The sequence below is a fragment of the Anabrus simplex genome, chromosome 7 (genome assembly GCF_040414725.1).
Source record: "Anabrus simplex isolate iqAnaSimp1 chromosome 7, ASM4041472v1, whole genome shotgun sequence".
In the NCBI taxonomy this organism is placed as follows: domain Eukaryota; kingdom Metazoa; phylum Arthropoda; class Insecta; order Orthoptera; family Tettigoniidae; genus Anabrus; species Anabrus simplex.
This window is the reverse complement of record NC_090271.1, coordinates 113045170-113070208: the sequence shown is the minus strand read 5'-3', so window position 1 is coordinate 113070208 and position 25039 is coordinate 113045170. Positions and strand designations below refer to the sequence as shown.

The window sequence follows — 25039 nt, the reverse complement described above, 5'->3', positions numbered from 1 at the left end:
TTCTAACATAGGAAATAAAGAGTGTGACCTGTCTTTTCATTCCCATTCAACTTGGTATTGGGGTGACTATGATTTTGTAAACTTTAAAATTGATCTCTTCTTTCTGTATTTTAAAATTTTCTCTCCACCTAGTCACCTCCGTAGTATTACAGGAGTTTGGAAGCCTGGTGTTACTCATGCAATGAATGTGTCCTATCCATCTGAGACAGTGGCCAATGATGGTGGCCTCAGTGATTATAGTATGCATTTTCTCTAGAACTGCAAAGTTGGGGACATGGTCCTCCCATTTGTTGTTCAAGATGGATCTAAGATTTTGCAGGTGGAAGCACTCTAGCTTTTTGATATTCTGACAATAGAAGGTGCAAGTTTCACAACCATAAAGCAGTGTCGATGTAACAATAGCATGGTAAACCATCATCTTGGTATACACTGTAAGATCCTTATTCATGAAGACATTATGGGATAAATGTTCAAATGCTGAGTGGGCAGCACCAATTCTCCCATCCACATCTTGTGAGCAGTTAGCATTTGTTGAGAAAATACTTCCTTGCTATAAAAAGTGTTCGACCTTATCCAGTGTAGTTTCCGTAATGGAAATATTGAAAATAGGGAGGCTCGACCCAGGTTCAGGCTGTGAAAGTACTTTGGTTTTCTGAATTTCTAGAGAAGCCAAAACGATCACAAACATTCTTGAAACAATTGACTGACTGTTGCAGCTTCTGCAGTGTCATCTGCATATTGCAGTTCTATAACTGAGGTAATCTTAGTGAGCTTTTGGGAGTGAAGTCTAGCGAGATTGAACAGTTCCCCATCAAAGTGATATCTGACCTTCATATTTTGGTTGTCTGGAGATGTTCCATGTAGCATGGCAGCTAGATAAAGAGTATTAGAGCAAGTACACATCCTTGTTTCAATCCATAAGTGATTGGAAATGGATCAGAGATAGTATTTTGATGAATGGTTTGCCCAGATGTGTTATCATGAAGAGCCTTGACCAGATCTACAAAATACTGTGAACAGCCAAAGTGTTTCAGCACTGTCTATATAGCTGGAGTCAAAAGTCTTTCCCAGATCGTAGAACACTAGGTATAAAGGAGTCTGTTGCTTTCTGTATTTCTTCTAGATTTGCCTTGCACAGAAAATCATATCTGTTGTGTCTCTGGAGGTTCGAAAACTGCACTGTGACTCGGGTACAATCATCTTGGAAATAATCTGCAGGCAATTAAGCAAAATTCTAGCCATAGATAGCAGTGATATACCATGATAGTTGCCACAAACACTACAATCACTTTTTTTGAAATAGAGTAATGATAGTGACGTTTTTAAGTTCACCAGGTACTTTGCAGGTATCCCATATTAAGAGAATAAGGGTAAGAAGTCTGGTCTTTAGAGGTAGGCCTCCATTTTCAATCAATTCCAGAGGAATGCTGTCTGAGCCAGGAGCCTTGTCAGGTTTCAGTTTACTGAGAGCAGCATTGAATTACTTGAATGTTAGCAGGAGAGCCATCCATGGTTGTTGGGTATGTAGAGGTACATAATCAAGAAAGTCTTCAGCATCATTTGAACTCCTATTGAGAAGAGTGGAGAAATGTTCTTTCCAATGCTCTATGATTTCTTGACTGTCAGTGATAGTGGTAGCATTATCAGCAGATTTCATTGTCCTGGAGGAGGAGTGAGTTGGGCCATGTAACTCTTTTATTCCAGCATAGAAATGTTGCAGGTCTTGAGCATCAGACATACTTTATACTTCCTGAGTTTTCTGCTGCCACCAGTTGTTCTTTATCTCTCTTATTTGCACCTGACATTTAAGCTTGATTTTATGAAAATTTGCTTTCTTTGTATCTGAAGATGGATCTTGAAGAAGGGATAGGTGGGATTGTCCTTTAGCATTGATGACACAAAAAAATTTTTTGTTGTTGTCATCAAACCAGTCTTTTCTTACATTTTTCTCAAAACCAATTGTTTTCTCAGCTGATTCTGTGATTACATTCTGCAATGTTGTCCATCCCTGCTGTACATTTTGAGACGCTGCTGCTTCTCTGTCTATAGGCCTATGTACCTTCAGTTTCACATATGTTTAATGAATTTTATGAAATCTTTGCTTTCTTTCTATACTGGCACGTTTACACTTAATAGTTTATTCATACTGTCATAAGATGTCAATAGTGTCCCCTCTCATACCTTTGGCTTTTCTGCCTCCTTGATTTTTAAGTTTCTTAATGATATTTTTTCTTTGAACTTTGGAAAAAAGCAAAAATGCAGTCCAGAAATATATTGCAGGCTTTCTTAATTCTTCTTCTTCCTCTTCCTTATACATTTCTACTTATGCAGGTTGTTCATCTTTCTTACTATATTATAATATCTGTTACAGATTTATATGATGTTATTCTGGAGATTTGCACAGAATCTATAATTCTTTATTTTTACTTAACTTGGTAAGTTTGTGTTCTTCACACGTCTCCTTCTCTGATACAAACCTCCTGGCCTGAGAGACAGCGTTACTGTCTAGGAGGCCTGCCTCCCCCTTCAGGGGAGGAATGAGAACATTTAATACAGTGATTCTATGCCCACTTTATCTTGATTAATTCTGTGCCTTTTTACCCTGCCTTATCGGCTGCACTTTGGTTACCGTTTGAGTGAACATTATGCTTTGGATGTATGGCCATATTATTCCACCCTTTGCTTGGGTTTTTGTCTATTTTCGATGTCTCTCCACATTATACATGTGTTTCTAACCTTAATTCCCACCTTATTTATAGGTATCACTCAATGTTGTGGCATGATACGGTCTATTCCAATATTGTTAGTGTGACTGACATCTCAATTTATACGTGCCTGGTATTTTGGATCTCTCGTCGGGGATTTCATTGATATCTTATGCTTGGCCCGTCTTAAAGTCCCTTATCATCAAAGCTGTTTTCTTGAGATATTGTGGTTGTTATGTACATTATGGTTTTTTTACATGTCTAATTTAGTAATTTGGGCCAATATACGATATTATTCCAGTATTATTGTTTTGAGTGACTTTGCATTTTGGTGCATTTCAACATGGAGCTTTGAATCTGTAAGATGCCTGATTTTGTATGTTTGTCATGTGATTGAGTGGAATAGATCGTATTTTCATACACAATGAAGGAGAAAGATTTATTTCACCTTTAGTTTTTATTTTACTCCGGAACAGGGAACTGGAAATCAAGTAGAGATGACATAAAATTGTTAGTGTTGAACTGTAGAAGTATTGTAAAGAAAGGAATAGAATTGAGTAATTTAATAGATATATATTTACCAGATATTGTAATAGGAGTTGAATCATGGCTAAGAAATGATATAATGGATGCAGAAATTTTCTCACGGAAATGGAGTGTGTATCGTAGAGATAGGATAGGAATGGTGGGAGGGGGAGTATTCATTCTGGTGAAAGAAGAATTTGTAAGCTACAAAAAAAGTTAAAGATGAGGCACATGAAATTCTAGGTGTAAGGCTCATTTCTAAAGATAATAGGCAACTTGATATATTTGGAGTGTACAGACCGGAAAAGGGTAGCACTGACACGGATTCAGAATTATTTGATAAGATAATCAGCTATGTAGGAAACGACAAGGAAAGAAATGTGATTGTAGCGGCAGATCTGAATTTACCAGATGTCAATTGGGAAGGAAATGTGAACGACAGGAAGCATGACCAACAAATGGCAAATAAGTTAATATGGGAAGGACTGCTGATTCAGAAAGTGATGGAACCAACCAGAGGGAAAAATATCCTGGATGTGGTGCTGATAAAACCAGATGAGCTCTATAGGGAAACTGAAGTAATAGATGGTATTAGTGATCATGAAGCTGTTTTTGTCGTAGTTAAAAATAAATGTGATAGAAAGGAAGGTCTTAAAAGTAGGACTATTAGGCAGTACCACATGGCTGATAAAGCAGGCATGAGGCAGTTTCTAAAAAGTAACTATGATTGGTGGAAAACGGTAAAAAAAAAAATGTAAACAGACTCTGGGATGGGTTTAAAGAAATTGTTGAGGAATGCGAAAACAGGTTTGTACCTTTAAGGGAGGTAAGGAATGGTAAAGACCCACCTAATTATAATAGAGAAATAAAGAGACTAAGAAGGAGGTGCAGAGTGGAAAGAAATAGAGTTAGAAATGGCTGTGGAAGTAAGGAGAAATTGAAGGAACTTACTAGAAAATTGAATCTAGCAAAGAAGGCAGCTAAGGATAACATCATGGCAGACATAATTGGCAGTCATACAAATTTTAGTGAAAAATGGAAAGGTATGTATAGGTATTTTAAGGTTCCAAGAAGGACATTCCAGGAATAATTAATGAACAAGGGGAGTGTGTATGTGAGGATCTTCAAAAGGCAGAAGTATTCAGTCAGCAGTATGTAAAGATTGTTGGTTACAAGGATAATGTTCAGATAGAGGAGGAGACCAATGCTAAAGAAGTGCTAAAATTTACATATGATAACAATGACATTTACAATAAGATACAAAATTTGAAAACTAGAAAAGCAGCTGGAATTGATAAGATTCCTGGGGATATATAAAGACAATGGGTTGGGATATAGTACCATATCTGAAGTACTTATTTGATTATTGTGTGGTCGAAGGAGGTATACCAGATGAATGGAGAGTTGCTATAGTAGCCCCTGTGAATAAGGAAAGGTTGATAGACATAAAGCTGAAAATTACAGGCCAGTAAGTTTGACATGCATTGTATGTAAGCTTTGGGAAGCCATTCTTTCTGATTATATTAGACATGTTTGTGAAATTAATAACTGGTTCGATAGAAGGCAGTTCGGTTTTAGGAAAGGTTATTCCACTGAAGCTCAACTTGTAGGATTCCAGCAAGATATAGCAGATATCTTGGATTCAGGAGGTCAAAAGGACTATATCGCGATTGACCTGTCTAAAGCATTTGATAGGGTGGATCATGGGAGACTACAGGCAAAAATAAGTGCAATTGGACTAGACAAAAGGGTGACTGAATGGGTTGCTATATTTCTAGAAAATAGATCTCAGAGAATTAGAGTAGGTGAAGCTTTATCTGACCCTGTAATAATTAAGAGGGGAATTCCTCAAGGCAGTATTATCGGACCTTTATGTTTTCTTATATATATTAATGATATGAGTATAGTGGAATCAGAGGTAAGGCTTTTTGCGGATGATGTTATTCTCTATAGAGTAATAAATTTGTGAGCAACTGCAACGTGACCTCGAAAATGTTGTGAGATGGACAGCAGGTAATGGTATGTTGATAAACGGGGTTAAAAGTCAGGTTGTGAGTTTCATAAATAGGAAAAGTCCTCTCAGTTTTAATTACTGCGTTGATGGGGTGAAAGTTCCTTTTGGGGATCATTGTAAGTATCTAGGTCTTAATATAAGGAAAGATCTTCATTGGGGTAATCACATAAATGGGATTTTAAATAAAGGGTACAGATCTCTGCAATGGTTATTGTAGTGATTACTTGGATTTGATTACTTGGACTTGGAAGACGGCGAGGAATTGTTTATGTTTGTGCTAATTTGGTATGTAATATATTTATTCATTTATTTTTGTCTCTCCTCGGTATGTGAATTTTGGAATTGTTTGATTTTTGTATGGTTTCAAGATTGTTTCTTATCGTGGGAAAAGTGAAGTAAAATGTAATATTTTGGGACATACTGTAGTGTACACCCGCCAGATCAGCAGTGGATATTTCCGGTTTCATCATGTTGCATCAATTTCCTAACTTCTCGATGCTTCTCAGTGTTCTTTATCAGCACTAATTTCTGGGCCCTAATTCTAGAAAATAAACGTAAATGTGATTGGTAGGTGAAGGAAAAAGATCGGACGCTCATTGGTTGTTGTAAGGTTTCCTAATTTCCGGAGAGAAGCGTTTCGCTAGAGCCTTGCTCTTCCAAGGCATCTTTTCTGTTTGACCAGTGAAGGTAACGGGTCTTCTTGGCCCCTCCACCAGGTAAGCACTTAATTGTTTTTTATCTTTCAGGTATATGAAAAGAAAAGGTAGAAAATTAAAAGAAATAGAAAATAAGCAGGTAAATAATACACACACAAAGAAAGGGACTTAATTGGAAAGATTTCTGGTAATTTGGCATCAGGCATTGTTTCATTACTACACCAAAGTATGAACAGACACATCGAGTGAACCATCAAGTAGTCAGGAGAGTACGAGCTTGGAAAAATAATAATAATAGAAACATGGAGGACAAGAAAGGGAATATACTCCTACTTTAATGATTAGCAACCAGGTACCTGAAAACCAGTGACCCTGTTAAAATTATTGTGATTTGTGAGTTTCCCATATGATCCTAGTTCCCTGCAGCTTATCTGTTTCATGTGACATAAACCCGAAAGAACACCATACTTAGTTAATTTTTTTTGTACATGTCATAGTCAGCTGGAAATGGTACTGTCCCCGTGAAAATTGGCGATCTTACAAATATTTTAACAAGTGGAAAGCAAAAATTTTATTGTCTGCTTGAAGCCGCAACACATCACTTGGGAAGTCGTGGCGAGGTGAGAACGAGTTTTTTTTTGTCGTTCAGAGGGGTGCGATACGTCATCGGCGAGACTGTGCCAAGGTTATAGCAAACCACGTGACTGCCTTCGCACGCGCGACCCAGCTTGTTTCTGGAATAGTCTGCGCAAATTAAAGGAGATCATCAGCCAATTACCGTTCTCGCTGAAGAACACGCCTCCCTGGGCTAATTAGATAAAAGGCCTTGCTTCGAGTGAATCGCTCTCTTAATGCTTAATGCTCTTTATGCTCTTCTTAATGCTTGTTCGCTGCGTGAGACATCACATCACCGGACCACGTGGAAAGAAAATTTTCAAGTCAAGTCGACGCCCGTTCTACCAGAATTTAGTCTGATAATTAGTGAATTCTGTGGAATAAAAACGCCTAGGAGCCAAGTTAAGTGTGACAGTGTAGACGAGCTGTTTATATTCTGCGTGTGCTTGTGCAAAATACTTAATTTTGTCATCTCAGTTACAGCTTGTGACCAGCAATCAACGGAAGACGTCTTGGAATTGAACATCTCAAGATGAAGAATTCCGCAATTACCAACATCATTTCATCGAGGGACATCCATCGCAGAGCCTCCATGGAGCTGTAAAAATGTAAGGCGTCTCTGGTAATGGGAAGGAGACTGGCCGGAGTATGCTGAAATAACTGACTGTCGACGGGAATCGAACTCTACAAAAACTTGAGTACCTTTTTAATTTAATTTATCTGTCATATCTTTTGTACAACTAGAGGTCTTTCTTCTTAAGTCGTAGATCTATCAGTTTGCTGTAGTTAGAAATATTTCATTTTCCTACTTCTTAAGGTGTCGTGGTAGACTAGGTACGTGTGAATGAAATTTTGGAATCTATTAGAGTAGACATGTAGGTTGTCTTTGAATGACTTCCCATGCTTAAGGAACTTAAGTTTAATAATCACTGACCACACGATAAATCTACTTTCTTTGTAATATTGAAAGTTACCGGACGGAAAATTTTTCGTGTACATTTTGAGTGAATAGGGTCGAACCTAGTGTCTTTTAAAATCACTTGTTGGTTTTATGATGAAGTCATCTAATTTTTCGATATTCCAGGAGAATCAGTAGATGTAATAATCACTTAAATAATAATAATATCGACTAAAGATCGGGTAAAACAGATGTAAACGCTCGTGAGCCATAAAACTACTGTAGAGTTCCTAAATGTGAGATGGAATGTGCTCTGTTCATGAAGGGTCTGGAATATGGCCTATCCTGAGGGATATTTGTTGCATAATTGAGTAAATGATGAATTAGTGGTGATATTGATTTATTCTTGTGTATTTGGAGCGCAAGATAGATTATAATTTGTGGAGCACGTGTTTGCGAGTGTATTTCACAGGTAGGAAGTAAAAATAATGCGAGTAAGGCTCATGCTTGCGGTAAATTCAACCTGTAGCCCACATGATGGTAGTGCTTATGGATTTTACTAGAATCTTCCATTATAATCTCATGAATTAGATGAACTTGCGCTGATATGTGAAATGTGTTTCTACCAAGTGATACTCATGACTTCGATCACTAGCCACCATAAATGTAGGAGAATTTCTGTACACGGATTATTTCTGCGAGACATTACGCGTCCCGACCATCGATAAAAATCATAAATAAAATTGCCAAATCAGGATTCGATGTAAATAGTGTACATAAAAACGTGTTTCCCTAGTGTGAATGTGTGTGTGTAAATGTGTATATTTCTCTTGTGCCATGTTGATTTCATTTAATTTTGATCTGGTCGCGCACTCGCTGTGACGCGGATCACATTCATCGTTGTGTGTTGCCTTAAGAGATAATTTCATGCCCTTAAGGGAAGGTTTAATTAAATTAAGTCAAGGAAGACTAGGAAGGAATTTAATTTTTCAATTAGCGAGATTTAAAAGGAAAGATCATCTCGTTACGTTGTGAAGGCACTCGATTTGTAAACAGAATTTATTTAACTAGCTCACACGTTGGTAATGTAAATTTCTAAAAATCTGAAATACTTTAAGATTAATTTGAATAGAAATGAAATGCAAAGATCAAAGGTAGAAATTTGTCAGCCGCATGATTGCTTTGAAACATTGTGAAAATAAGTCATTAATAATTAATTAAAAATCATTACTCTGAAATGCTAATGGTGAACATTAGGTAAATGATGCGGTGGAGAATTAATAAGAACACGATCGTGTGACAATGAAACAGGTTAATTGAATAATAAAATAATAATAATAATAATCAAGATAATAATTAATTAATTTTGAGAATTTTGGAAACAGTTTTTCTTTGCTACTGAAGTTCATGTTGGTGTCATTGATCAATATTAAATACTGTAAATAACCAATTCAGTTGTGTACATTGTAAAAACCACGTGTTGAGACAACTTTAAATTGGTGAAACTTTGAACACATGTTTATTTAATTCTTTCAGTCAAATGTTTGGTTTAAAAAGGCAAGTGGCCTAATTACTTCTTTGGTTTCATTTACAGCACAGTAGAGCTGGAGATATGAACACGTGTCACTCTAAATCGAGGAAGAAATCCGATATTATGAAAGCTCTGTTATGTAAAAAGGAAAATATCATCAGGAATATTTTGTTATCTGTCTGCTTATGTGAATAAATGTCAGAGTGTTGTTTTAATATTTCTTTTTATCCTGCTTGGTCATCAATCCTTAACAACCCTTAAATGCCTCTAGAAAGTGATAGCCAACGATCGAACGGTCCACCTTGGGATTCCTCGCTCGATGGCTGGGCTTAGCTCGGGAAAAATGGGGGCATTTAAGATGGCTTAATCCAAGCGTGGGGCTCGAGATCGGCTTATCCAAGCTCGAAATGATCTTGTGCTGTCCAGTGTTTATGACATTGACAAGATCAGATGACCAATTAAATTAGGCTGACTCTGACACATTTATTCGCCCAAATTCTTGTGGCTAACATAAGCACATGTTAAATGTAACTTGTATGAATATTGTTAAAAACAAATTCTTGCTGGTAATTAGAAATTTGAATTTGCTGCGATGATAATTAATTAAAGTTAGATTCATAATTGCGACCGATATTGGTGAAAATTTGGAACTTTCATGATATCGACAAATCGGTGCCTTCATAAATTTGATGGAGTTCGATTCCCAGTATTTCAGTATTCCGATCAGAATCCTTCCAGTACCAGAATAGCCATTTAATGAATAATTGTAACTATGGAGGACTTAAGGCAGATGTTGTTGGCTATGGAGGAGAGGATTAATGCCAACTTGAACACTAGTCAAGCTAACTTAGAGAAAAGACTTAGCGAAAATCAGGCTCACTTAGAGGAAAAACTTAGTGGAAATCAGGCAAACTTAGAGAAAGGACTCTTTGAACTCAATAATAGCCAGGTGAACTTAGAGAAAAATTTAGAGAGGAAACTTAGTGACACTCAGGTACACTTAGAAAAAGGACTTAGTGATCTCAGTGACGCACAAATAAACCTCGAAAAATCTCTCGGGGAAGCTATTGAAGAAAAGTTGACGGACATTAAAAACCAAACTGAAGAGGGTTTAGGAAAAATATGTTCAGACATTAAACTCTTTAACGGCAAGCTAGCCTCAATGCAGAGCGAGCTCGTAATAGTCAAAAATGATTTCGCTACCATGAAAAAGGAGGTAAACGAAAATATTGCCAAGTCTATGGCGGGCATGTCCAATGAATTCAGTGAACGACTGGCGAACGTTCAGCAGGACATATTAACTGGAATCGACAAATACAAGGGCGAAGTCGAACAATCATTCCTGAATATTGAGGAAAAGATTGACACAAATTCAGAGGACCTCAAGGTTACGAAAACGGCTTGGGCGAAGAAATTCACTGGATTAAACGAAAAGCTACAACAAGTCGAAAAGGGCATTCTCGACAAAATCGAGACATCCCAAGTCGATAGCTCAGAACGGATGGATTATATCCACGAGTCGCTTGAGGATAGTTGGGGCGAAATAAAAACGATCAAAACCACCCTGATGAATGCCATACATAAGGTCACGACTGAGTCAAAAACTGAAACCGAAGGGATTCGAAAGGAGTACACGGATGGAATCAAGGAGCTTGTACATGAAATGCATCTCCTGAAAATCCAGAACGAAAACACTAGCAAGGTCACTAACTCATTGCTAGAGAAGCAGGCGTTACTGGAGCAACGTGTAACCGGCACGTGTCAGACGTCAACTCCACTTGCAACTGCAGGGACAGACGCTGCGAATACAATTGACATTTCTTCAGAGCCGACAGTAAACGCGTCTCAAATGAATACAACCGGCCAGACGCAAATAGTAAATATAATTCGTCTTCACGAAGACCAGCCCAAGAAATTCAATAACGTTAGAGGAAACGTGACTCCGAAAGGCTTCATTCGGGAACTGCAGGATTACTTTTGCGATGCGAAAATTCCACCAGAAAGGCAGTTAAGAGTCACCGAAAAATTCCTGGAAGACTCAGTTCATACCTGGTTTGTCGCATTTCGATTTTCGTTTGACGATTTCGAAAGTTTCAAAAAAGCATTCCTGGAGAAGTACTGGAATAGCGACGTCCAATACAACCTTAGGACGGAGTTATACGCCAGGAAATATGCATCATCTACGCCCACGAGATATGCGGACTTCCTATCCAGTCAATTAAGAAAATTAAGGGAACTAGACTCACCACCATCAGAACCTGAGTTGGTTAAGTTGATCACACGACAGTTACCACCAGATGTGCAGAGGATCATGATAGCCTCAAATACACAATCTGCAATCCAGGCTGAGGCGTTATTAAGACAATTAGACATGACGTCCAAGGAACCAGTTCGTCAGGGACGAAACTCTGAACCTCAGATCCATCAGGTAACAACGAATAAGGAGGAAGAATCGAAATCAGTCAACCAAGGGAGAACGTGGAAACGTAACCCTGGAGGGCAAGATTCACCTCGTGATCGATCGCCCGTACGCAGAAATAGACCCATTAGAAACTGGGAATATTCCAGACGTAACGAGAGGAAGCGTCCATACTCAGATTACCGAAGGAGCTGGAAACGAAACCAGGACTTCCGCCACTCAAGAGGAAGGAGAGACTGGCGAGAAGAAGAAAAGGAGAAATATCTAAAGGACCTTCAAAACTCGACACAGGAAAACGAACGATGGCGAAGAGCAATCCAAACCCAGGATACCAACCCTGATATCGTGGGGGCGGAAAGCCTTCAATATCAAGAGGCCAAGGCTCGGGGAAGCCAACATAACAACTCGAGTCAGGAGCACAGCCAAGGTGCCATTAAGAAAAGACCTCATCTCCAATAAGAGGAGATAGAACGAATCCTGAAGGCAAAATCAGCAAACTTCAAGAATGGATTACGATACAGGTCGACGCATGGACTCTACCGAACACCTACACCACTAGCTGACACCGTGTAACCATCTGTTAAAAGGGAAAAATAAGTTACTGAAGATGGAAATAAAACTTGAGGAACACCCTGTATGGAGAGACTAGGCTACTGGATGCCAGGAGCGGAACGAAGAACTCCGAGTCTCACACCTGTCACGAGCTCAATTAAGTTATTACCAGGTGATTCGACAGCCAATTTTCCGGAACAATAGTCATGGACACTGTTATGTAATAATTTCATCTACAAACGAAATTATATTCCAACCAAGGGAGAGATGTCCCCGTGAAAATTGGCGATCTTACAAATATTTTAACAAGTGGAAAGCAAAAATTTTATTGTCTGCTTGAAGCCGCAACACATCACTTGGGAAGTCGTGGCGAGGTGAGAACGAGTTTTTTTTTGTCGTTCAGAGGGGTGCGATACGTCATCGGCGAGACTGTGCCAAGGTTATAGCAAACCACGTGACTGCCTTCGCACGCGCGACCCAGCTTGTTTCTGGAATAGTCTGCACAAATTAAAGGAGATCATCAGCCAATTACCGTTCTCGCTGAAGAACACGCCTCCCTGGGCTAATTAGATAAAAGGCCTTGCTTCGAGTGAATCGCTCTCTTAATGCTTAATGCTCTTTATGCTCTTCTTAATGCTTGTTCGCTGCGTGAGACATCACATCACCGGACCACGTGGAAAGAAAATTTTCAAGTCAAGTCGACGCCCGTTCTACCAGAATTTAGTCTGATAATTAGTGAATTCTGTGGAATAAAAACGCCTAGGAGCCAAGTTAAGTGTGACAGTGTAGACGAGCTGTTTATATTCTGCGTGTGCTTGTGCAAAATACTTAATTTTGTCATCTCAGTTACAGCTTGTGACCAGCAATCAACGGAAGACGTCTTGGAATTGAACATCTCAAGATGAAGAATTCCGCAATTACCAACATCATTTCATCGAGGGACATCCATCGCAGAGCCTCCATGGAGCTGTAAAAATGTAAGGCGTCTCTGGTAATGGGAAGGAGACTGGCCGGAGTATGCTGAAATAACTGACTGTCGACGGGAATCGAACTCTACAAAAACTTGAGTACCTTTTTAATTTAATTTATCTGTCATATCTTTTGTACAACTAGAGGTCTTTCTTCTTAAGTCGTAGATCTATCAGTTTGCTGTAGTTAGAAATATTTCATTTTCCTACTTCTTAAGGTGTCGTGGTAGACTAGGTACGTGTGAATGAAATTTTGGAATCTATTAGAGTAGACATGTAGGTTGTCTTTGAATGACTTCCCATGCTTAAGGAACTTAAGTTTAATAATCACTGACCACACGATAAATCTACTTTCTTTGTAATATTGAAAGTTACCGGACGGAAAATTTTTCGTGTACATTTTGAGTGAATAGGGTCGAACCTAGTGTCTTTTAAAATCACTTGTTGGTTTTATGATGAAGTCATCTAATTTTTCGATATTCCAGGAGAATCAGTAGATGTAATAATCACTTAAATAATAATAATATTGACTAAAGATCGGGTAAAACAGATGTAAACGCTCGTGAGCCATAAAACTACTGTAGAGTTCCTAAATGTGAGATGGAATGTGCTCTGTTCATGAAGGGTCTGGAATATGGCCTATCCTGAGGGATATTTGTTGCATAATTGAGTAAATGATGAATTAGTGGTGATATTGATTTATTCTTGTGTATTTGGAGCGCAAGATAGATTATAATTTGTGGAGCACGTGTTTGCGAGTGTATTTCACAGGTAGGAAGTAAAAATAATGCGAGTAAGGCTCATGCTTGCGGTAAATTCAACCTGTAGCCCACATGATGGTAGTGCTTATGGATTTTACTAGAATCTTCCATTATAATCTCATGAATTAGATGAACTTGCGCTGATATGTGAAATGTGTTTCTACCAAGTGATACTCATGACTTCGATCACTAGCCACCATAAATGTAGGAGAATTTCTGTACACGGATTATTTCTGCGAGACATTACGCGTCCCGACCATCGATAAAAATCATAAATAAAATTGCCAAATCAGGATTCGATGTAAATAGTGTACATAAAAACGTGTTTCCCTAGTGTGAATGTGTGTGTGTAAATGTGTATATTTCTCTTGTGCCATGTTGATTTCATTTAATTTTGATCTGGTCGCGCACTCGCTGTGACGCGGATCACATTCATCGTTGTGTGTTGCCTTAAGAGATAATTTCATGCCCTTAAGGGAAGGTTTAATTAAATTAAGTCAAGGAAGACTAGGAAGGAATTTAATTTTTCAATTAGCGAGATTTAAAAGGAAAGATCATCTCGTTACGTTGTGAAGGCACTCGATTTGTAAACAGAATTTATTTAACTAGCTCACACGTTGGTAATGTAAATTTCTAAAAATCTGAAATACTTTAAGATTAATTTGAATAGAAATGAAATGCAAAGATCAAAGGTAGAAATTTGTCAGCCGCATGATTGCTTTGAAACATTGTGAAAATAAGTCATTAATAATTAATTAAAAATCATTACTCTGAAATGCTAATGGTGAACATTAGGTAAATGATGCGGTGGAGAATTAATAAGAACACGATCGTGTGACAATGAAACAGGTTAATTGAATAATAAAATAATAATAATAATAATCAAGATAATAATTAATTAATTTTGAGAATTTTGGAAACAGTTTTTCTTTGCTACTGAAGTTCATGTTGGTGTCATTGATCAATATTAAATACTGTAAATAACCAATTCAGTTGTGTACATTGTAAAAACCACGTGTTGAGACAACTTTAAATTGGTGAAACTTTGAACACATGTTTATTTAATTCTTTCAGTCAAATGTTTGGTTTAAAAAGGCAAGTGGCCTAATTACTTCTTTGGTTTCATTTACAGCACAGTAGAGCTGGAGATATGAACACGTGTCACTCTAAATCGAGGAAGAAATCCGATATTATGAAAGCTCTGTTATGTAAAAAGGAAAATATCATCAGGAATATTTTGTTATCTGTCTGCTTATGTGAATAAATGTCAGAGTGTTGTTTTAATATTTCTTTTTATCCTGCTTGGTCATCAATCCTTAACAACCCTTAAATGCCTCTAGAAAGTGATAGCCAACGATCGAACGGTCCACCTTGGGATTCCTCGCTCGATGGCTGGGCTTAGCTCGGGAAAAATGGGGGCAGTACAGTACCATACCTTAACTCTGAAACTATAATTTTTTATTTCATTATTTCCATTTTCTTGAAAACCAGAAATCTCTAACTTGAAAAATTGAGCATTTGTGTCAAGTTTAATATTACGGCAGATTTTATAGAATTGTTTATGAAGTGTGTAGGTATAACCTATATGCTGTTGATGCTACCATCCAAGTTAGTAGTTCCCAATGATTCATCAGAAACTGTGCCTAGCATTCTCAAGAAGTCATCTGTAGCTAAACACTTTCCACTGGACTGGTGGTGGGGGAGATGTGTTGCATGTAATCAAGTGTAAAAGTCATTCATGGCATTTGGACAATGTAAAGACATCATGGTCTCTACAGAAGTGCTGAATATTATCGATGAGAATCCCAGAACATTCATTCATACACTCTGTGATGCTTGAGAACATTTTATATAAGTCTTGTTATGGGGAAAGGGCAGTTCATGTTTGTAGACATACAAAAATAATGGTTGCTCCAAGCAAAGCAATTACTGAACAAATTGAAACATCTGAAAGAACCTGGCCTGCTCTGATTTTTTTCCTGGTGAAAAATCTGTACCAAGATTGAAAGAAAGTAGTTATGTGAAGGTTCTTCTGATGTCCGCTGTGGTATACATGCCAATTTTCCCACCAAATTGATGGTTTAGGGATGGTGAATAACGAAGGACACATCATGCAACCCCACTTCCTTCCATAGGGCTTTGGCCAAGTGCTTCTGGCTATATTGAGGTACTGGAAACAGTTGTGAAGCCCTGGTTAGACAGCATCTGTATGGTTTTGCAGGACTCTGCACCTGCATACAAAGCTTTGATGACACAAGACTGGATGGCAGCCAGTCTGAATGATAGCATCACACCAAATATGTGGTCACCCAAATAACCAGACATAAATCCCATAGATTATTATGTGTGGGACATTGTTGAATGGGACGCTAATCAATCTTCTTCTTTTCCATAGCATTTATTCTGTGTAATTGCAGGGTCCGCTTTTCTGCACTTCACTTTCCATCGCTTCTGATCCTTGGCACCAACTGAAGTAATGCCCATCAAGCACATGTCCTCCTGTAGTGTGTCAAGCCATCTCTTCTTCGGGGTTCAAATCTAGTGCCACCTTTGCAACTGAGTTACTGCTGTGCAGCACGTGACCATACCATCTTAGATGAATTTCCTGCATATTGTCAGTAGCTGGATCCACTCCAAATGCTACTCTGTCAGCCTGGTTCCTTTCATGGTCCAATTTACTGAGTCCCAGGACACACTAATCAATATTCCCATGATGTGACTGTTTCCCTAAAAGGTGACATACTTGAGGTATGTCGAACATCAGTAAGGACCAGAGTTGGAAAGTAATTGAGTGAAAGTAATCAAATTACTTGTACCAATTACTTTTGGTAATTTTTCTTGTAATTGTTATAAATTTACTTTTTACTTTTAATTTCCTTTTTTGAAATAAATTGTAATAATTACATTCTGGTAACTGTTACATTCCAGTAATTGATATATATATCACACTGAGAGTTCAGCAACCTTGGAGCACCAGCACTTGTTAGGCGTCATGCCAAGTGTATATAAACTATAAAACCAGGGATACTTAGGGATATTGCGATACCATATAATCTGATATTTTGCTGTTAATACTAAAGTCACAAAAAGTATTGATATTCCAATAATATCAGAAGCAAATATCTATACCAATAATATCATTTGATGTTAGCAGTATTGTGCAGGCAGTTTCAAACCTGAAGATAATGAAAGAGCAGTAACTTAATTAATTTATGAACAATAAAACCTTCAAAACTCTATTCTTATATGTGGATACATTCTTGGTAGAATAATAACCAAACCAAACCAAACCCCATGGCGCAACAGCCCTGAAGGACCATGGCCTACCAAGCGACCGCTGCTCAGCCGAAGGCTTACAGATAACGAGATGTCGTGTGGTCAGCACGACGGATCCTCTCTGCCGTTATTCTTGACTTTCTAGACCGGGGCCGCTATCTCACCATCAGATAGCTCCTCAATTGTAATCACGTAGGCTGAGTGGACCACGAACCAGCCCTCAGATGCAGGTAAAAAATCCCTGACCTGGCCGAGAATCGAATCCGGGGCCTCCGGGTAAGAGGCAGGCATGCTACCCCTACAATGCGGGGCCGGCTAGAATAACAACACTTAATAAAATTATAAATAAACTAGTAGAATGTATCCATCATTGACAGGCCAATAGTTTGGTACCAGCCCCATGTGAAAGAAAAAGTTAATGATTTGGCTAAAACTGATGTTCTATAAAGTGATTGTAAATATACTGATCACATGTTGAAAAAGTAATGTGTAAATTGTAAATGAGTACAATTCTCAGGTAACTTAAGTTGTAATTCAGCCCAATTACTTTTGTATTTTTTCCTCATCATTGATAAGGACCATGTGATTCGTGCACCTCAGTGCTTGTCATAGAATGAGGCTATCATAGCTTCTAAAGGATTACTGCATCTGTGTACCAATTTACATCAAAACATTTTGTTTTTCATTAGATATAGTTATTTCTCATACTACCTGTAATGAGTCCTCAAATACTTTATAGTTTCTGAACACTGAAAGAGATTAGAATAAATGATAAGGTTCTACTTACCATAGATTTGAAGTGATGAATAACTTTTTCCATAAAGTAGAATGATATCAGTGCAAGAAAAGCCACTCCAGCTCGTAAAACAATGATATTGTGATCATCATGAGAACCATGGGATACTAAAGCCTAGAAAGTAAATACATTTTCTATTAGGGCTTCCTTAGTGAGCAGAAATATTCGTTGCATGCTATATCATATGAGAATTACAACTCTTCGGCTCATAATCAATCCAGTGAAAATAAAAGGAATTACTTTCTGGATTAGTAGCTCCCAATGTATCATCAGAAACTGTGCCCAGCATTCTTCATCTGTAGCTAAACACTTTACACTGGATAGCCATGAAATACATTATGAGAACATGGATATCGTCCTGACCACATTTATACTACCATGTCCGGTGACAACAGGGAGCCATAGAATTTTTCAAACAGACTGTACCAATCAATTTCAGTAAGAAGGAAGAAACCAAACGGGTAAACAGAGTCTTAAAACAGGTAAGGTAAAGAAGCTAAGTGAATACAGGAGCAAGGAACAAACAGGAAAAGGCGCAACCAACCAGTGACCACCAGTCAACCAACCAGTGCCAGCCATACTGAGCACAGCAAAAAGTCCGGACTGTGCAGTGAACTTTTTTTTTACAAGTTGCTTTACATCTCACCGACACAGATACGGTAGGTCTCATGGCAACGAAGGGGTAGGAAAGGGCTAGGAGTGAGAAGGAAGTGGCCGTGGCTCTGGCTAGGGTACAGCCCCAGCATTTGCCTGGTGTGAAAATGGAAAATCACGGAAAACCATCTTCACAGCTGCTGACAGTGGGGTTCGAACCCACTATCTCCCGAATACTGGATACTGGCCGCACTTAAGCGACTGCAGCTATCGAGCTGGGTTGCAGTGAACAGTGCACCACTGCATATAAATTGGGAGTGCATAACAACAGCTTCAGTCTACTTCTGATCTTCAGAGAGAGCAGACCCCAACAGAATGCCAAGTGCAGTTTTAGGTGAGATATGCTCGGAGCTTCTAACTCAATTCGACCACAGTCTATAAGTCCAGAAAATAATTTCTATATTCATCATGATGTCAATGTACATTAATTAGTTTAGTCCTTGCTTAAAAATAGAATGGAGTACAGTATTTACTTATAACCCATACATATAATGTAGTAGAAGTTGGAAATGTATCTTATTTTATTTATATATCAGGGGTGGCCACTAACCTTAATTCCGGGAGCCGCAAAATTAGGAGATAAAATTGGGAGCATGTTTAGAAAATGGTTCATAAAATGAAGACAGGTTTTCCATTTTATAACAAATGAAGGAACATTTATTTTCTGCACAGAATATTATTGTTCAAGTTCACACCAAGGAATGAGATTTTACTTCTGAGAAGTGCTTTTTCGAGTGTTCATTTTTGCTATTAGTTTTTTGGTAAGCACAGTTCACATAAGTTCACTTAACTGTTCATTAGTTAGTTCAGATCGGTATTTAGATTTAATAAATTTAAGCATTGAGTATAGCTATTCACACACATGAGTAGTCCCAAAAATTGCGATAAGTCTCTTGGCACACTCCTTTGTTAGTGGATAATTTTCTTCTGGAACATTCCTCCGAAATTCTATGGTAGAAACGCCACTTCGTCTGAGTCCTTTTAGTCCTTCGTTCTCTTGGAGTTCTAGTAGCTCCAACTCTACAACTGCTGTATCCTTTGTTATTGGTGATGAAACAGGACAGCCATCGCCCACAATGTCAACAGCAAAAGGATTTTCCAGGAATTAGAATTAAAGTTAAGGTTTACATGATCTCAAATCATTAAATCTGCCATTGATTTTGACAGCAAGGCCAGACATTTTACTCATGTAATCTTCAGTTTCCACCTGAACGTCAGGAAGGCTTTCAGTAATTTTCTTCAAACATTTGAAGTGATAAAATATTTTAGTTTGAAGGTCTTTCCCCAAAAGCTTTTTAACTTGCTATGAAAGCTAAGTACAGTCTGAGCCAAATCAGAAGTAAGTTTTTCTCTTCCTTGTAAAGTTATGTTTAGCGTTTTTAAATGCTGGACCACATCTGTAAAAAGAGCCAAATCTAACAACCACTGGGGGTCATTAAGTTCATGAAAAGATTTTCCTTTTTGTTCCATAAACTGTTTGATTGAATCAAGTAATTCAAAAAATATGCCAAGAACATTGCTTACAGATAGCCATCTTACTAAGCAGTACCAATATACATCATCAGGAGACTCGTCATTGTTCATATCTTCTATAAAACTTTGAACTGTCGGCATGTTTTGGCACATGAGTGAATACAGTTCACAATTTTTAGAATTACCTGCATAATATACGGGTACTGAAAATATTTTGCTGCTAAATGTTCTCTGTGAATAATACAATGTACAGGTAGGAAATCAGGAACTGATGTGTCAGCATTTAAAAGCCCAATAAGCAATGCTGACAATATTACCGATAGGCACTGAGTTTTCCTGTAAAACACCATCCAGGGCTTCTTTAATGTCACAACCATGAGTAGTATCCTTTAAAGTAACCAGGTCTAAAAGTTCTTCCAATACCTGCAATTCCCTTGACCCATACCTCACAAGTATGGCTAGTTGTGGTTTATCTTTGATATCAGTAGACTCGTCCAGAGCCATACTTACTGCTGAGCACTTGCTTAGATTTTTTTGTAAATTATTAAATTTATCCACACTAATAACAGAAACTTGCCTCTCTATTGTGTGACTAGCAGCGGGCATTTCGTTGATCAGTTTCTGCAGTTTCTTATTTTTGGGTTCTAAAACAGAAATTACTTGTGCCATGTTCTTCTTAATAAACTCCCCCTCTATGTAAGGCTTCTTTGCTTTTGCAATATTAAAAGCCAAGATGAAGCCAGCTTCTATTGTTATATCTGCTTCCTTGGTACAAATTGACATAACCCTACTCAGACCATGGAGTTTTTTCTTTACTGATTTCAGTTTGGTTTTCCTTATCTGGGAGCCAACAGGGAAATCTTCCTTGAAACCGCTGTGGTTAGTGTCATGATGGCATTTCAGATTACTGGCCTTGAACTTTGACAATGTTATTTGACACAAAAGACACATTGGCTAACCGTTGCTTTCTAAAAAACTAATTCTTCCTCCTAGTCGGTATTAAAACCTTGATTCACCTCTTCATATTTACACTTCTTAGACAGCATCGCAACTGTTCAGACTCCAGTATACAACTGTACTGAAACAACACTCAGAAGATTATTGGCACTCGCTACTGCCTAAACGTGAACGCGACTGGCTTCACCTCATGGCACTGACTCGCTGACACACTCTCCCGCTCAAAGCACTATCTAACGGAAGGCCCGGAACTATATTCACCTCCCATCTCTCACCACTGTCCTATAGCGCTAATAATGTTAAGCCGCATATCGCTGCTAGTGACTGCCACCGGCCGCGAGATGTTGTTAGATTCCATTAGTTATATCATTTAATTTTACCCTAAGGTTGGTGTCAAGAGCCGCACGAGACTGACTCAAGAGCCGCATGCGGCTCGTGAGCCTCATTGTGGCCAGCCCTGTTATATATCATTCTTCAAGAGTTTAGCAAGCATTACTAGATGTAATGTATTTGTTGTTCATAACTGCCAATGTTATTTATAATGAACTTGATTCCAAAAATTACAGCATTTAGATTTGGCAACAAAACACACCTTGCAACACGAAATATTTCTGGGCTTTTTTCTTCTTCTTTGCTGTTAGTTTAACATTGCACAAACTCATATAGGTTTTCTTCAATGATGGGCTAGGACTGAGAAGGAAGTGGCCAGAACCTTAGTTAAGGTACAGTTCCAGCATTTGCTTGGTATGAAATAAGGAAACCACCAATCTTCAGGGCTGCTGATGGTGGGGTTTGAACTCACCATTTCCTGAATGGGAACTCATTCTAGGCTAGTTAATTTATTGAGGTTTGTCTACATATGAAAGGATGTCCTTCTATGGTTTTAGAATCAGTTTGTATGATAACACTCGCTACAAATTGCTCTAATGACTGCTCATCAGATTTCTAATGAAGTGGTAAAATGCAAGTTAATTGAGAAAATTAGTAGTGTATAGATATATATTAAAGAGTGAGATAAGAAATATTTTATTACAAAGAATGAGGTATATGAAGTTTGATGGTGATTCTTCTGTAAAAGTGTCCACTCAGTTTTTGTGTCAGGGATCAATACAAATTTTCAGATTTCATTTTACAAGTACCGGTATAGCCATCTTATATTTTATTAATGAGAACAACAGCAATTAATTGCTCTCAACCCTCAATATTTCTTCTCATGATGTGTATGCACTAATAAACAAAAATCAGAAAGTTAACAATGCTTAGAACATAATATCTTTTCAGCTTAGCATTATATATCACATCATTCATTTCATCAAATAACACCTCTGATGAGGATGATGTCAGGAAAGGCATCCAGTCATAAAAACTCACTACGAAGATTCATCTCACTTCATACCTGATCCGGTAGGGAAATGGGACAAGGGTTGGGCATGCATTAGTAGGCCTGGATTAACTTAGACAAAGAATTTTATTCGTTAACAAAATACGTTTTTTCTATTTCTGATCTTTTTACTATGAAGGTCATTAACTATTAAATAATTAACATCATCACTGACATGTGAATGATGGGTTATTGTCAGTTTTACAAGTACTTTATTTGTTTATGAAATAATTCTATAAATATTATCTTCTTCTTCCATCACTCCAGTCGTGGGAGCCCCTGGGTTGGGTGGAGGATCTTTGATTGTTTTGCTCTCTTCTCGTCCTCATCCACTTTGAGGCTTCACATAGACTCTTATTACAGTGGGCTTGTCACATCCAAAGACATTGTATACCTAACTGCCAGATTTCAATGAGCCCACCCCTAACTCAAAGAACAGACGTTACCTGCTAGGTTTCAGTAGGAGACCAACACCCAACTAAGGAACTCCTTAGCTCGAAGCCGATGATTCCTTTAGAGAGTCGGGATTTTTACTGCTGTTCAACACTCGGCTTTGAGTCACTGGCTGTGTGGTCTATTCTATCCTGCAGTAGGGAACCCTCTCCAGACAGGTCATTATATAAATATTATATAGTACAATATTTATATAATGTATATATAGACCAAGAGGTAGGCCCAGACTCTGTCAAGAACAGTATAAGATAAAAAAAACTGGAATGGAATGCAATTACCAAAGAGGAGTGGTGAAAGAAGAGGCAATAGCGGAGAAGTATTATCAACACTGTGACCTGGCAGGAGCTGGACAAGGGTAAATGAAAATGATGATGATGATGAGTACAATATCTAACATATATTTCCAGGTAAATTGTGTAAAATAATTACCTTTCTAGGATGCAAAGTTTACATTTGGTAAGTAAGTAAGCGAAATATGAAATCAGTTGCACTAAAAAGCTTTGATTTTTGACTTAGGCTGTGCTCTTTTTTCAGCAAATAGGCTAGACTTAGCTTGTCTCTCTGCACATTTCATATTTTTTAAAAAAAATCTCTCCTGCAAACTGGAAACAAAGTTCCACCATGTTCAACTGTTCTACTCACATGAGGCAGAAGATGTAGTAAAGCATCTCCACATAATGTTCCCACTGCAAGACCAACCAAGAAGTTTAGAAGATGCTGGTAGAAAGACTTCTGTACCATTGGTACAATCAGTACTCCCAGCAGCCCAACTACACTGATGAGTGCGACACTAAATGTAGCTTGCATCCAGGCTGGAAATACAGAAATAATATTTCTTTGACCTCTAGTAATATTGATGGACAGGTATTACAAACTGGTTTAGTTCAACATCTTAATGCGTAAGGTAATAAATCCTTATGGAGCAGGGAGGTCCTGCTCTGTCTTGACTATTTGCTGCCCATGTTTTTCTCAAGATCTCCAAATTCTTGACTGTTAAGTCCATTGTGTAGTGATGATAATATAGTACATAGAATAATACTGGATAGAATCAAAAGTGTCTACAACAGAGATGCTCGCACTGGGCACACAGCACTTTAAGCAGGCGAGCAGGCAGGCAAGAGATTACCATAATTATGCTATTCAGCTACGGTGTCGCTGTGGTTATGTCACAGGCCATGAAGGTTGGACAAAGTTCTCTCAGTCACTCTTGATCACTGCGGCGATACCCGAGTTAGAAATAGAGGCAGAAAATAATTAAAGAAAGAGGGCTGAAGTCCACGTCATTTTCAGTTTTCGTTGTTAAGAAATAAGTTATTTGTGTTCATTGAAATTATGTATTTTAACTGGATACAATAAAGAGATAGGCCAACAACCTCAAATATTTTTGTTCTGTATCTAATGAATTCTGTCCGCCTCTGTGGTGTAGTGGTTAGCGTGATTAGCTGCCACCCCCGGAGGCCCGGCTTCGATTTTCGGCTCTGCCACGAAAATTTGAAAAGTGGTATGAGGGCTGGAACGGGGTCCACTCAGCCTCGAGAGGTCAACTGAGTAGAGGTGGGTTCGATTCCCACCTCAGCCATCCTGGAAGTGGTTTTCCGTGGTTTCCCACTTCTCCTCCAGGCGAATGCTGGGATGGTACCTAACTTAAGGCCACGGCCGCTTTCTTCCCTCTTCCTTGCCTATCCCTTCCAATCTTCCCATCCCTTCACAAGGCCCCTGTTCAGCATAGCAGGTGAGGCCGCCTGGGCGAGGTACTGGTCATTCTCCCCCGTTGTATCCCTGACCAAGAGTCTGAAGCTCCAGGACACTGCCCTTGAGGCGGTAGAGGTGGGATCCCTCACTGTGTCCGAGGGAAAAGCCGACCCTGGAGGGTAAACAGATGATGATAATGATGATCTAATGAATTCTAATTTTCACTATTATGGTTTAAGAGGTGCTTTAGAATATTTCAAATATAATACAGAGTTAATGTGGATAGGATGTGGCTAGTGGTTGCTTGGGTTTAAATTATCTCATAAACTCACCAACAATCCTAACATGCTTACTTGGAATAACATCAATTACGTCATTTCTTTGAAGGCATACTGTATATCTGTTTGGTAGATGAATTTACATTGTTGTTGTACTTTAATCTTGGATAGGAAATATCTGTGTCGTCACTCATGATGAAGCTCTCTCTCCATTTAAAGGCTAGCTATTATCATCGGATGCCTGATAAGATTTAAATACCATCATCATCATAAGTTTTCCACTCCAGTTGCCCGGGTGTGGTTTACGAGCACTCTCCACTTCTGTCTGTCCATGTACCACTCTTTTCTCAAGACGACATCCCAGCTGATTCCTCTTGTTCCTATGTCCTCTTTCACTTGGTCCAGCCACCTCTTCCTAGGTCTTCCTACCGGTCG

At 38.4% G+C, this 25039-nt stretch overlaps 2 protein-coding genes across 2 annotated transcripts in view; one reads left to right on the top strand and one right to left on the bottom strand.

Annotated features, from left to right (window-relative positions):
• Positions 1-25039, top strand: part of LOC136877313 (bile salt-activated lipase) — a 325663-nt gene that overhangs the window by 431 nt on the left and 300193 nt on the right. The gene's annotated exons all lie outside the window — the stretch shown is intronic.
• Positions 1-25039, bottom strand: part of LOC136877311 (zinc transporter ZIP5) — a 170834-nt gene that overhangs the window by 15933 nt on the left and 129862 nt on the right. The window contains exons 4-5 of the mRNA XM_067151245.2: positions 23277-23446; positions 17708-17830 (exon numbers count right to left, since the gene is read on the bottom strand). Coding sequence (XP_067007346.2) covers positions 17708-17830; positions 23277-23446 — 293 coding nt within the window. The remainder of the gene's footprint in view (positions 1-17707; positions 17831-23276; positions 23447-25039) is intronic.